Source organism: Crocodylus siamensis, chromosome 3 (assembly GCF_052110815.1).
Source record: "Crocodylus siamensis isolate JL-2025a chromosome 3, ASM5211081v1, whole genome shotgun sequence".
NCBI lineage: Eukaryota > Metazoa > Chordata > Crocodylia > Crocodylidae > Crocodylus > Crocodylus siamensis.
Window position 1 is genome coordinate 16,697,474 of NC_143397.1, and position 13,819 is coordinate 16,711,292.

Sequence of the window (13,819 nt, forward strand, 5' to 3'; positions counted from 1 at the left end):
AATTAATAATCATACAGTACCTAGTGTAGAGTGTTATTAATGCTCCAGTCATTAATTCAGCAATTTTTAAAGTTTAGCTCTTTTGGGAATAAAAAAAAAAAAATCTCACCTGGATATTAAGCTAATATGTCACAGTTTCTACTAGAAATACAACTAATTATAAAATATGGGGGTGGTAGTAATGGTATACAATAAGTAGTTAACTATCATTAATCTATTTGATATTCACTGTAATAACATTAATCATACCAGACTCATTTAGTGCTAATGTGGATGAAATATATAATTCCACAGAATTTTTTTTGTACTGTAACATTAATTACTGTTTCTACATATAAAAGTGTTTGCTACTGTTAAATAAAGAATCTCAAGAAACGTATTTCCATGTTTCTGACCCAGATGTCAGCATGCAGCATATTCCATCAGACTTTTCAGCTGTATAATAATAAGTTCTCTACTGAAAAAAGTGTGGCCAAGACCAATTCACATGGGAAAATGCAAAAGAATAGATTTTCTTATTTTCCCCTAAAAGAGTAACGGAAAGCATTATGAAACTGGCCTGCTCTGCTTGCTTTGCTTTCTTCGAGGGATATATTTAGAATAGGCCTCTGATAAACTAGGACATATAGTAGTATCAAAGACTATCCACATTCCCTGAAGATGTTTCTTTTACATTGGTATCTCTGTCCCCCACATCCCACACATTTATAGCACAGCTGGAATAGCTGACTAGCTTGGACGTAGGTCCCTAAATGATTAGTGGTCTTCATTAGTATAACAGTTAGTAAATTATAAATCCTTTGGCCATACACCAGGGTGATATACAATGGCTGGGCATCAAGTTAGGGAAGCCAATATTATTCAGATAGCTCAAGGCTTGATAAGTTTTCAATGTTAATAAGATAAAAAGTGTTAAAATGGCTATTACCAATGCATTTTCTGTCACACTCAAATTAGGGAGTAAGACATACTGCTCAGCAGTCAGATAGCAATTACAGTGGTGCATAAGTAGCTTTAATTTTGCTTCAGAACAAGAATTCTAGCAGCCTGGTATATTAAGGGTGCACAGACATGGATTTTGAAAAGCTTTTCAGATATATTATTTGAATCTGTGAATCCTTAGCTTCCAATCCCATCCCAAATCATAATTTGAAAATATGGAGAGTGAGTTGGGGATGTCACCTGGGGCTAGGTACAAACATTCATCCTCATACTGACATAGCATGCCAGCCATAGTCTGTGCACTTCACAGTATCACTTTTTGTATAGACAGTGGTGGATCTGCCATGGTGCACAACAATGCAAAATTAAGACCCTGCATAATAAGGTGGTTTTGGGTGTGAACTTGCATATGATCCTTCCTATGCAGTGGTTCTGCTCAATTTAGGACTTGCTGTACTGGCAGGCTTGTGTGGCAGGGTGACTCCTAGCAGAATACAAGGCTGATCCAGAAGTTCATCTTCAAGCGAATCTTCTTTTGTCTTAAATGAGAACAGTGACTAATAGGGGCTGTACGGTTTGCACCTCAACAAGCAAGCCGTTTAGGATGGCAACAAAAGTGTGACAGATTGCAAAGATGCTCTCTAGCCATTCGTTTTGCACAGGCTTTCACTTACCATGTTTTATTTATTTGTCAGGAAAGTGCTTATTCTGTTGCATTTGCAGGAATGACTTTAACATTGTGTACTTTGTTTTCCCTTGTTTGTTTTTGCCTGCAGAGCAAAGTTCCCATTATGTAATTTCTCTGAAAGCCTTTAATAATGCAGGTGAGGGAGTGCCTCTTTATGAAAGTGCCACCACTAGATCCATGACAGGTGAGTTGAGCGCCGTAACTTATATGCTGTTCCGTATCAGTTATCATTAGCCTTACTTATGGGCATACCATTTTGGGAAGTCAGTGGAAAAAGGGAACTCTGCTTGTATTTAAGTCTCTGCTAAAATAAATCAGATGAGTTTTCCACCTCATTCCAAACAGTTGATTTACACAGATGTAGTGTAGCAAATTAATTACACATCCCAGAAATCTTTTGTACTGTAGTAAATTTTCCATAGCCAATACAGAATAATGTAGGGCTTGCAAATGTGTTAGCAGTTTGGTGGAATTTAGCTTCAGAGAACTGTGATTTCCAGACAAAAATATCCCAAGATTAGGTTAAAATAAGGGTTGCTGACATCAATCAGACACGGACTCCATTTCTTTTTCTTTTCTTTTTTTTCTTTTCTAAGCTGGAGTTAGTTAAAACCCAGAACCCTCACAGAAAAGTACAGAATTGGATAACCAAACCTCAGATAAGATGAAACAAAGTGTTGTTAAAAACTACTGATGATTTAGGGCTCACATAAAGAAGAATGCCTAATATTAACTGAGCCCCATATTCGTCATGAAACTTTCTTTCATAGACATATTTGTGGTGCAAAAACAAGAGTATGCACTTGGTCCAAAGTGACCTTTGAGATGATTTTTTGGGGAAAGCTGAGTGGATGGGACTACAGCAAAGTGTAACTAAAGAAGTAAATTAAAAAAATGGTTTTCCTCTGGAGTGGCACTGTCATCTGATACAACATTTTTCCCCCTTGTGTTTCACTCACCATGTTAAAAACTTCCTGTGAAAAAGGAAGCGTATGTCACTGAGAGCAAAAGGACCAAATGACAGACTGACAAGGGTGAACCACATGGAATAATGACATCAAATGGCAGCTCTGTGGCTCCCAATGGAAAACCATCTTTTTCCAGGTGCTTTTTTTGTGAAGTATTCCCATGAAAAATCTTGGAAACTCAGCAGAGAAAAAATAGATTGTAGATAATAAAGGTGACTGTGTCAATCCACATCCAAATGTAGTGGGTGCCACTCAATCATGTGGCTTCAGGATTGCTAATATAATGTCATGTCTGGTGTCCAAAAGTGTCAGTTGTTCTTGCTGAACATGCCAAACACTGTCTTTTAAGTGTTTTTTTCCTCAGTGAATTTAGGTCAGAATCTCTCAGGATATATATTTTTCCCAAGCCTTTTGTTTCCTGTTGATTTTATATCAAGAATTACCTGTTTTATTTAAGTCTGCATATGATTTCTCATAAATGAACTGCTATCTGGGTATGAAAAAGGTGTTTTGAGTAGGAGGCTCTACTGCGGTGGATGGATCGGGCGCCTGTTCAAGCATCGCACTCTGGAACTTCTCCTTCATTAGTAGCAGCATCTCTAACAAGAAGCTGCTAATCTCTAACCGCTCTGGATGCCGCTGCTGAAATGAGTCAGTTGTACAGTTCATTCATGGAACAGTATATCACAATTGCATTCAGCACAGTGGGAAAGCTTTTTAATGTTGTTTCCTGAGAAATGGCTGAACTGCCTGGCACTGAGTACAAAAGAGAATTGCACTAATGTATGTGTATGCATGTCTATTAAGCGTGTATGTACACAGAGCTAGAGATATTTGTTTGTATGGAAAGTGTGATGTTAACTGATATGACAAGCAGTATCAGCAAAACAAGCTGTAATGAAAGCAAAAACTTTTTTTTTTTTAATCAACGGGATGCAATTTCTAAATGACAGATGTCCGTACATAAATACTAGCAAATGGCACTGTTTTGAAAAATGGAGGAAGTTTTAAGGGCCTATTTTCAGACAACAGCTTATAGAAATTCCACTGTTTTTCGCTGCAGTGATGACAGATTTCAAAAAGTGCATTATCTTGATTGATTGAATCTAACCATTTTTTTTGCTGGACCCTGGTCTCTCTTCATAATCTTCTGTACAACAGGCCTTCAGAGTTCAGGGAGTTGCTGTGGGAAAAGAAGAAAGATGTGAAGGATTTTATTTGCCAAAATATTTCATCATGGTAATAATACATGTTACCTTTCAGCATGAATTATACGAGCCAAAAGGAAACAAAAACTATCACTGCTTATTATTATTTCACAGCTTTTTGATAAATCTCTGTGAAAGGTTCAGTTCTAAACTGGAACCTGAAATCCCCAATCTTAGAGCAGCAATGTTCTCCATGAATAGGCAAAGACATTTCAATTCACTCTCCTGTGAAGAATGTCCATATGATTTTTGGAAATACCGAGGAAAAACTTACTGTTCTGTATCCCTAAGCCTTTCTATTCAAACTTCTTAAAGATGCTTGTAGTTGAAGGCGCAGCAGAAGAAATAGGTTTAGCTAGTGGCTCATCATAGATTTTAAACATGCTTGTCTCCCGTACATTTTAATTACCAAGGCCACAGCCTCCTGAAGTCCTAAAAAATTAATCACAAAATTATTAAACAAAAAGCTATCAAAGAATGTCGAAGTTTGAGATAGACAGGGACCTGACAGACTAAAGCAGTTATAAATAGGGGAATGTCCAGAGTCATTCGTACTTGGATTAATGACTAGACAGCTATTTTAGTGGGAAAGCGTTTGGGTATGTATACTGTATTTTACTTAACAGCCTGGAGTTTTATTTGGTGAAATCCAAACATTTTAAATAGTAAATAATACGTATACTATTTTAAATGGCAAATATAAATTTTAATGTCTATAGACAAATGTGCATGTGTTTAGTATGCATGTCTGTGTATAAATACTTAGTATACCAATCACTTATATATGATGATATAGTATTAATATAAAACATATCATATGCTAGTAGTATTTATTATAGTTGATCCATAATCTATATTTATTACATGTACGCAGTATGTTTATTTATATGTTAAGAAACTGACTTTTCTCTGACCACAATCCTCTGTTGAGAAGCAACAGAATTACTAAAAAGTGTGAAGGCCAAAAATAAAGAGATCTGAGCTGACTCCTGTCTCACCCCTATAAATTAAGGTTAATTCTTTTGAAGTCAATGTAGTTACTATGAAATGAAATGAAAGCCAGGCTACAGAATTTATGATGGTGTTAGCTAACTTTTTTTCTGGACTTCCAACTTTCAATTTTTTATTCTTTATTTTGGAAAGGAAAGTTATCTTTCTTCCATAAGAAAACCAAACACAGGCTGCCTTTGAGTGTTGTGCGGTCAGAAAGCTGCTGTTATGCGTGGACTGCATACTGCTAAGTACAGCCTTTTGGTCTGTTTCGAGGCCACAGGATCACCAGAGATATCAAAGAAGAAATATGCTTATATCTCAAGAAGAAACTCAGAGATATAAAAACAATCCCCATATCCATGTCTAGATGTACACATTTATCATGCTGCCAACAAATGCACAACCTCCACGTTACCATTACAAGTGTTGTGTTCTGTATTAACAAATATTTAAGCATATGCAGAACGTGCTCCTTTGAGCAGCAGTAAAAGACCCAAAGAGCCTGAGAATGGCTACAGAGAGAGAAATATAGGTAACTCCTACACACATCAGCGTATGTCATGCCTACAAAATCAGGCTTCAGAATAACACTCCTACTTTGTAGGTATTCTTAATAATGTATCATTGATGTGTTTCCATTTTTTATAGCAATGTAAATTATTTTAAGCAGAAACTATGCATTTTGACTTCATGGGGTGTAAAGAGAACCAAGCACACACAGAACAAATCCTGAAAAATAGCAGTTATTGCTAGTTAGCTTTATTGTACTAATGTAATTGAAATGCTTTATTTTCCTGTTGATTTAATGCCTCTATTTTTGTTCTTCTCATGTTCCCCCCTCATCATTACTGCCATACATTTAACCCATTGTGATGTGTGCCCACTGATGACTGTTCTTTTTATTTATTTCTTTATGTGTTTATTTTGGAATGCTCATTTGGTGATTCTTGACCCAGATCCCATTGATCCATTAGAAGTTGATTTTTATCCTTTGCTTGATGATTTCCCTACCTCAGTCCCAGATATCTCCACCCCCATGCTCCCACCAGTAGGTGTCCAGGCTGTTGCACTTACCCATGATGCGGTGAGGGTCATCTGGGCAGACAACTCTGTCCCAAAGAATCAAAAGACTACTGAGGTTCGGTTTTACACCGTCCGTTGGAGAACCAGCTATTCTACCAGTGCTAAATACAAGGTGAAGTTTCAACACAGTATAAATTGAACATTTTCTTGTGTTTCTGCTTTACTTGATCCTCACTGAAATCTACCTATTCTGTACTTCTGTCAAGTCTGGGACTCAGATATTTTTCCTAAGTAACATGCATTTGAGAGGACTACAATTAATTGTATAGAGTCTGAAGTGTTTATGATGGTTTGTCTTTTTTTTTTTTTTTAGCTGAAAAGCAATGTTACTTCTACTTCTTAATTACTTAAGTTTTCAATCATTAACTTAATCTAGAATTTATAATCAGAATGTTACAGATCTAATAGGACAACAAAAGGATCCATCATATGCGAGAATAATTGAGATGGCAATTTCAAACCTACAAATAGTTTGGGATATTTCAGCTGCCATATATTATCTTAAAGAAGTACTAGGTTACAAAGAAAATTCTAAATATGAAAGTGTTTTGATCTGAGCGAATAATCTACTAACAAAAGGCATTTTCAAGGGCTAATAACAATAAAAATAAAATATAGCTATAATAGAGCAATATAACACTCTAGTGTAACATACTATAATAATATAGTGATAATACATTAGATTAGATTAAATTAGATTATAATATAGATGTAGATGGTAAAGAATAATGAATAGTGAAGGCAGTGGTGCTGATGCTTGCTACTCAAATAACAAACAAAGGGACAATCCCTAATTTAGGGAAGTAAATTTTACCTCCTTGTTATAATTCACATACTGCATTTCGAATGAGACCTTCTCATAATTATTGACCTAAGTACCATTAAGAAACTGGATTCTTACACTGTGCTGCTGACCCAGAAAAAAGATGAAAGATTTCTTGCCCGCACTCCTTGCGTTGGACACGATCTTTCTAGCAATTGTCATTAACAACTCCCAGAATTCAGCTAAGTGGCCCCGATTAATGTAACTATTGATTTCAATGGCACTGATTTACACTGGTGCAAGTCACAGGAGATGCAAGCCAGTTGCCATCTAACTACAGATACTTACTGGTGACACTTTCTGTAGTTAGTAGTCAAAAATTGCTTAACAGTTCTTAAATATCTTTAAAGTGCATTATAGAATGACTGTTAATGCCATGGTCTCATGTCTAGTATCATACTTTTTATAACCTTAGATATTTTAATGCTGGTCAGTAGTAAGATAGCCATATTCTCATATGACCATGAAAAATGACATTTTCTAAAATGGTGTAGTTTAGCATTCGGAGTGTCATACCATGGCTTGATACGATAGACAATGAGAGATTGATTCTCATTTTCAGCAAAATGCAGAATACAGAGGATAGAGAAGTAGATTCAGTACATTATTTCCTATAGTAAGAAAACATCTCCAGAGAGCAGAACATTACTTTTGTGCCTTTTTGACTCTTAAATTTCCCATGGTGTCACTTTATGTTAATTTTATTGACTGAAGGCCCATTGGGATATTCCAGGTTCAAAACAAAAATATCAAAGTGGCCTTGTTAGAGTCATCTTACTAGGAAAAGCTATACTGACTTGGCTAAAATAAGTGTAGCAGGTTAACAGAGTTTGCTGCATGTATCCTGTCTTTGTAGTAGGGGTTGAGTCCTTCTGGGAAAGTGGATTAAGTAGAAGTCACAAATGAATCTTACTCCACAAAGAACAAAGATTTAGATAGGGAACAAAGACGTCAGCTGGAATGAAATAAGTATACAGCCACTGGGGCCTGAGGGGAAGGTTTAGGTGAAGAAAGTCACAGACCTGATTATAATAAAACTGGATAGTTTTGACTCCATCTAGGAGGAAAAGCACTAAAATCTCTGCTTCCAAACACTGGCAATTTGTAAAATTGGTGAACTGAGGCAACATTCTATTTGTTTTAATTTTTCATTTGGCTGCTATACAACTGAAGCAAACTAGTCTGGATTTCAACATGGTTCAACCAATCAGAAGTAGGAACTATGAGCAGTCTTGTAGGAAAGATCCTCTTTGTAAAATCTATGGCTTGGCTTTCCCATTTCCGACGGGTCCATAGTAGACATAGTCTGATGCCCACTGAAGTCAAAGGAAAGATGCCCATAGACTTTAATGGGCAGTCTATCAGGGCTATGGACTGGATACAATCCTTATTGTTAGAATATGTGTCTTAGTTGAACCTCTTATCCTTTCAGGTTTCCCAGTCAGTCCCCTCTCAAAATTTGATGTACTTAGATTTAAAAAAAAAAAAAAAATACAATGATTTTTTTAGCTTTCTCTGTTTGAAACATAGGCCCTAGCACATGCCATATGTGCATGGCAAGACATGAGATTTGAGATCAGGAATGAGATCCCAATCCTGCCATTACTACCTGCTAGTGCAGGAGGAGCCTGGGATCATGTGCCTACGGTCCCCTGCACCAGCAAGTTGAACATTCCCCGCCAGGAATCTCTGATCGTGTGTGCCCAGCCCTCCAGCCAAAGCTGTCAGGTGTGGGAAGGGAAACCCTTCACTTTACGCTCACCCCCAACCCATGGCCAGTCCTCACTAGGACCATTTCCAGACCCCTGTGCAAATCTAGCCCTGGGACTAGCAATCAGTTGATTGTCAACCCCAGTCACACATTAAATTTAAGGTGCCAAACAAACCAGGAAAATGTTCTACATTATATGTGGAACATTTTTATGGCTCATTTAACATTTGATAGCACCTTAAATTGGGTTACTTTTATGTCGTTAATCGTGACATAAAAGTAACATGTAGAGGGGACCATAAACTTTATCAGTTTCAATTTGTCCTGGCAAATTCACTTCGTAAAGACTTTGTTGGTACACACACAGAACAGCATCATTAAAAGTACAAGGGACTGAATATACCCCACTCATCTCACTGTGATGGTGACCTCAAATGCTATTCAGGGCTATTGTAATGGTAATATTTAGTATAAATCAAAGAGGTCAAACAAAAAGCACTTGGTTGGAATCAAATAGGTTTTCTTTTAACAGAAAGAAAATAATGACTTCATATTCACTCAAATCCTATTTTGTCCAGAAAGTACTCTTTTCCTGCCTGTTTACCAAACACTATGCTTCTCTTCCTGTCCCTTGACCCTGAATGTGTATAATGTTTAAGCATGCATGAAGAAAGGAGAGTTTCATGTCTCCAGTGCAATCTATAAAGTTACCCTAATCCATGTTGAATGTTAGGGCTAGGTACTGACATTTGGGGATGTTAGATCTTGCTAAAAACAGCCACTTGATCTAACTTAGTTCATCCAGGTGCATATCTTACACTAGTTAGGTGGGTCTAAGTGTTTCAGGGGCGTAGGTTGTAGCCCTACTGACCACTTCAATTTACATTTTAACTGATGGCTTTCTTGCATATGCACTGGCCTCTGGCTGCTTTACCACTCCATCCAGGAAGAGCACAGATCATCAGCAGACACTTCCTCAGCCTGATGGAGGGTGTTTGTACCCAATTACTTGCTAAGAAGAATTTCTTTCAAGTATTTGAGTGAATCTAAGTTTGAACTGTACAGAAGTTCAAGACAGTTCAGTCTAAAAATGGCGAGCCTGATCTAAGTTAACCATACTTCTGAGGTAGTCTAGCTAAGATTGGATTGGACATATTTAGACCAGTCTAACTGTTCTAAACTTCCGTACAATTCCCAGCATATCCGTAGGACTGGGAAAGCCTGGCTGCTGGTCCCAGCCCTGAGTTCCCCACATGCACCGAGTCTGCCAAACCCCCCCATCCTGCAAGACACTCCTGGTGCTTGTTTTACTGGCATTCATCAGTACTGAAAGCCAAGCCAGGAAGTCTGGGTGAATGGAGGGGTGGATGGGATGGGAGTCTGTTCATTTGGGGATGGGAGAGTCAGGGGGCTAAAAATAGCCCCTGGTCCTGGGGTGTGGGGGAGAAAGCTCCCCCATCCCTCAAGTGCCCCATGGAGCCCATGAATCCCCCTGATCCTGTCAAACCCTCCTGGATGCCAGCAATTTCCCTGCAGACTTCACCTACCCTTGCATCCCCTCACAGCTGCTGCTTGCCCTCCCCAAACTCCCTGATCTCTCCCACACACCTTGCCTGCCTGACTTACTTTAGACGAGGTGACTATTTTTAACTCAATCTAAACTCTCCAAATGTCTGTATGCAGCCTGGTTTATGTCAGTAATCATTCCATGTAAGTTTACTGAGCAAAAGTTATATCAACTATATTCAAATCTGATTTTTAACTAGAAAACAAATTCTGTAATAGCCAGATTTTGCTACCCTTTCTCATGGTATTCCATGAGCACTCACTTTGGTTTCAGCAGGACTCTCTAGCATAAAGGACTGTGAAGTGGCTAAAATGAAAGTGCCAGTGAACTCAACTGCAAAACTCAGCCCATCTTCTAGGCTAGGTTTTCATTCGGTGACTATACAGGTGACAGAATATGTCCTCTAATTGGTAAATGAAACATAGTTATTTACAAAATAGCTGTGAAAAAATCATTCCCAAAGTACTATGGAGTAGAAAAACTTTAGCCTGTATTCTTGCAAACTTATTTGCTGTGTTACTATTGGCAAATACTAATGTGTCTGAGAAGTACGTGTCTGTTACTCACCTGTAAAAATACTACAGTATTTTTCAGTGTCTAGGAAGCTTCCAATAGCACTTTTGAAATAAGAATTGAGGCACAATGTCCATGGCAGGGTGGCATTCTTAGCAACTATCAGAAATCTACATTGTTCCATACAGCCTACCAGGTTACCAAGGACCCATTCTTCTGATGCAAAGTCAGCTATTTTGCAAAACTGAATGTAAATGTCACTCTTTTCTCTTTCCTCCCCCTCCACCCCATACAATTTTAGGGGATTCATTCAGATTTTAGGACCTCAGGCATTTAATACAAGTTAAAGTTATGCTGCACTGTATTATACACAATGAAGGCATGCTCTGCAGGAAGTAGAATGTCATCATCAGCTCTGATTTCTGGCAGCGTCACCGATAACCTTTGACACATCACTGCGTATGCTTGACACTCCTAGGCCTGGACCCTCCGCCAAGTGCTCTAAAACAGGCATGGCCAGATTGCTATGCAACACTTCACAACAACCTTTGGGTTCCCCGATTCAGGGGTTTGAGGTAACACCCAACCTGTGGCACAGGTCCCACAAGTGGCACAGGCTGCCTCTGTGTGGCCAGTGTAGATCAGAGAAGGCGGTGCGGGGCACAGTTGATGATAGGGCAGGAGCAGAAAGCAGAGCAACAGATTTGGTAGGAAGTGCAGGGTAGAGAGCAGGATACAGTGCAGCAGATGGGGCAGGGGAAGGGAATGAGAGTGGCACTTGGGAAGTGCATGGGGCTTAATTTGTGGCTTGCTTGCTAAAAGTTTAGCCCCACTATTCTAAAATGTAGAGTATATGTCATGGTATTTTCACCATTTTTGTCATGAAATATTTTTTCTGGCCCTGTCCATGTGATTGGAAACTTTCAGAATCTCTTAATGAATGCTTTAGTATTGGTGGGGGGAGGGGGTATGGTAAATAGACATTACTGGATTTAATATTGATATCAATATCAGTTTATTTATTAGCCCGTAATAGATTCCAATTAGTCAGTTAACTAAAACGTGTTCCACAAAATAGATTCAAAAAAATCATACCTAAGCAGACAAAAATGCAGTCCTTAAAGACATTAACTCTTATTAGAACTTAAGTTAATATTTAACCAAGCAAAAAGGAGGAATTCTTATCTCCTGGCTAATTATGTATTAGCTCCATAGACCAAAATGTTTTGGTTAAAACTGTTCTGGTGGTAAATATGATTCATAAGCTTCCATTAGAGAGCGTCTGACAAGTAAAAGACAAATAAGCCAAAGACGAAAGCGAAACAATTTTAAAGCCAAAAATACAGTTTAATATAACATTAGAATGGTGACACAGATCAAAGCAACCTAGACATGCAAATCTTTAATGCATGCAATTGTTCCTTTTTTCCTTTCAAGGGAAGAAATGAAGGACCTAATGTCAGCTTCCACTTTTGTTCTCCTTGCATTTTCTCCCTGCATTTGAAAACAGTATCTTGAAAATGGTTTTATCTTGGAAAAGGTGGGGGAGCTGGGAAAGGATCACTGTATTTTAGCTATCTATCTAAACTAGCATAATCAGTGTTTTATTTATAGCATGTACCTAAAAGAGCAACAGGATGCCTTTGGGTCTCAGAAAAGTATGCTTAAAAAGAACTTAATTGTTGCTGTCATTGTATTCTGGTCTATTGCTTTCTTTGTCATATAGAATTTGTAAGTCAATTGCTCCAGCAGTTTAACATGTCTTTGCCTCTTCCCCACTTCATAGTCGGCAGATACAACAGCTTTGAGTCACACTGTAATAGGCCTTAAGCCAAATACCATGTATGAATTCTCTGTCATGGTAACCAAAGGTCGAAGGTCAAGTACATGGAGCATGACAGCTCATGCCACAACTTACGAAGCAGGTATGTTTGTATTTTCATTGTTTTTTAAAACAGGCTTTGTTTCAAGCTTTGTGATGTGAAATAGGATTTTCTTTTCAAGGAACTTAAGGCTAGATGGGAATAAAAATTGAAATATTCTGTTGTTAAGCAGCTTTATTGCTCTAATGTATTATTTTATAAAGGACTATATGGTATTGGCTCATCCTGTTATACCAATCCAGATTTTTACTGGCCCTGAGATAGGCTAAAGTACTGCTGCCAACTAATGGTGATTCTACTTTGACTCGAGAAAATATTATGCTTTAGAGATCTGCCATTTGTATTGGTTATATTATATGCTTGCTTATAATAGCAGGGGACTGGACTTAATGACCTAAGAGGTCCCTTTCAGTCTTATACAGTTAAATTGATGAGCCAGTGTCATAAGCTGGGTATGAGTTGAATGTTTTCTTATGCAATACAACCCTCTAAAGACCATTGTTGTAACATAAACTTTCCTAGTTAAGTGAGTACACATGTCATAATCTTCATATACCTAGGTTAAGAGATTTCTGGAAAGATTAGAATTATGTAGTGTGCGCCAGGCTTTGGACACAAACTTTTGAACATTTTCCCCTAGTGTGTATAGACAACCATGCCAACATTATCACTCTCATCTGTAATGAAATCCAGTGGAAATTCATAAAGTTAAGCATTCCAGTAAGCAGTGGACACCATTTCTTGGCCAGAGCATCAGTAGATGGCTGGATACTACTTATCAACATACCTATCACCTGGACAAGGGAGAAGAGATTGATGTCATATATCTTGACTTCAAAAAAGCCTTTGATCTGGTATCCCATGATCACCTCTTGGCCAAACTGGCCAGTTGTGGCCTTGGCTCCACCACGATCCGCTGGCTGGGAAATTGGCTCTGTAGTCGGACCCAGAGGGTTGTAATTGATGGTAGTCCCTCATCGTGGTGCCCTGTGACCAGTGGGGTCCCTCAAGGCTCTGTCCTTGGACCCATACTGTTCAACATCTTCATCAATGATGTGGACATTGGAGTCAGGAGTGGACTGGCCAAGTTCGCCGATGACACCAAACTTTGGGGCAAAACATCCACGCCAGAAGATAGGCGGGTGATCCAGGCCGACCTGGGCAAGCTCAGTAAATGGGCAGATGAGAACCTCATGGTGTTTCACACCGAAAAATGCAAGGTTCTCCACCTTGGGAGGAAGAACCTGCAGCATCCTTATAGGCTCGGCAGTGCTACGTTGGATAGCACTACAGAAGAAAGAGACTTGGGGGTCATCATTGACCACAAGATGAACATGAGCCTGCAATGCGATGCTGTGGCTAGTAAAGTGACCAAAACGCTGGCTTGCATCCATAGATGCTTCTCAAGCAAATCCCGGGACGTCATTCTCCCCTTGTACT

General features: G+C 38.6%; 1 protein-coding gene across 2 annotated transcripts in view; it reads left to right on the top strand.

Annotated features, from left to right (window-relative positions):
* Positions 1–13,819, top strand: part of DCC (DCC netrin 1 receptor) — a 1,013,322-nt gene that overhangs the window by 871,804 nt on the left and 127,699 nt on the right. The window contains exons 16-18 of one of the 2 annotated variants that reach the window (XM_090037801.1): positions 1,719–1,814; positions 5,756–5,994; positions 12,283–12,421. In XM_090037801.1, the coding sequence (XP_089893927.1) occupies positions 1,719–1,814; positions 5,756–5,994; positions 12,283–12,421 (474 nt within the window). The remainder of the gene's footprint in view (positions 1–1,718; positions 1,815–5,755; positions 5,995–12,282; positions 12,422–13,819) is intronic. The other variant, XM_090037802.1, reaches the window with a different exon arrangement.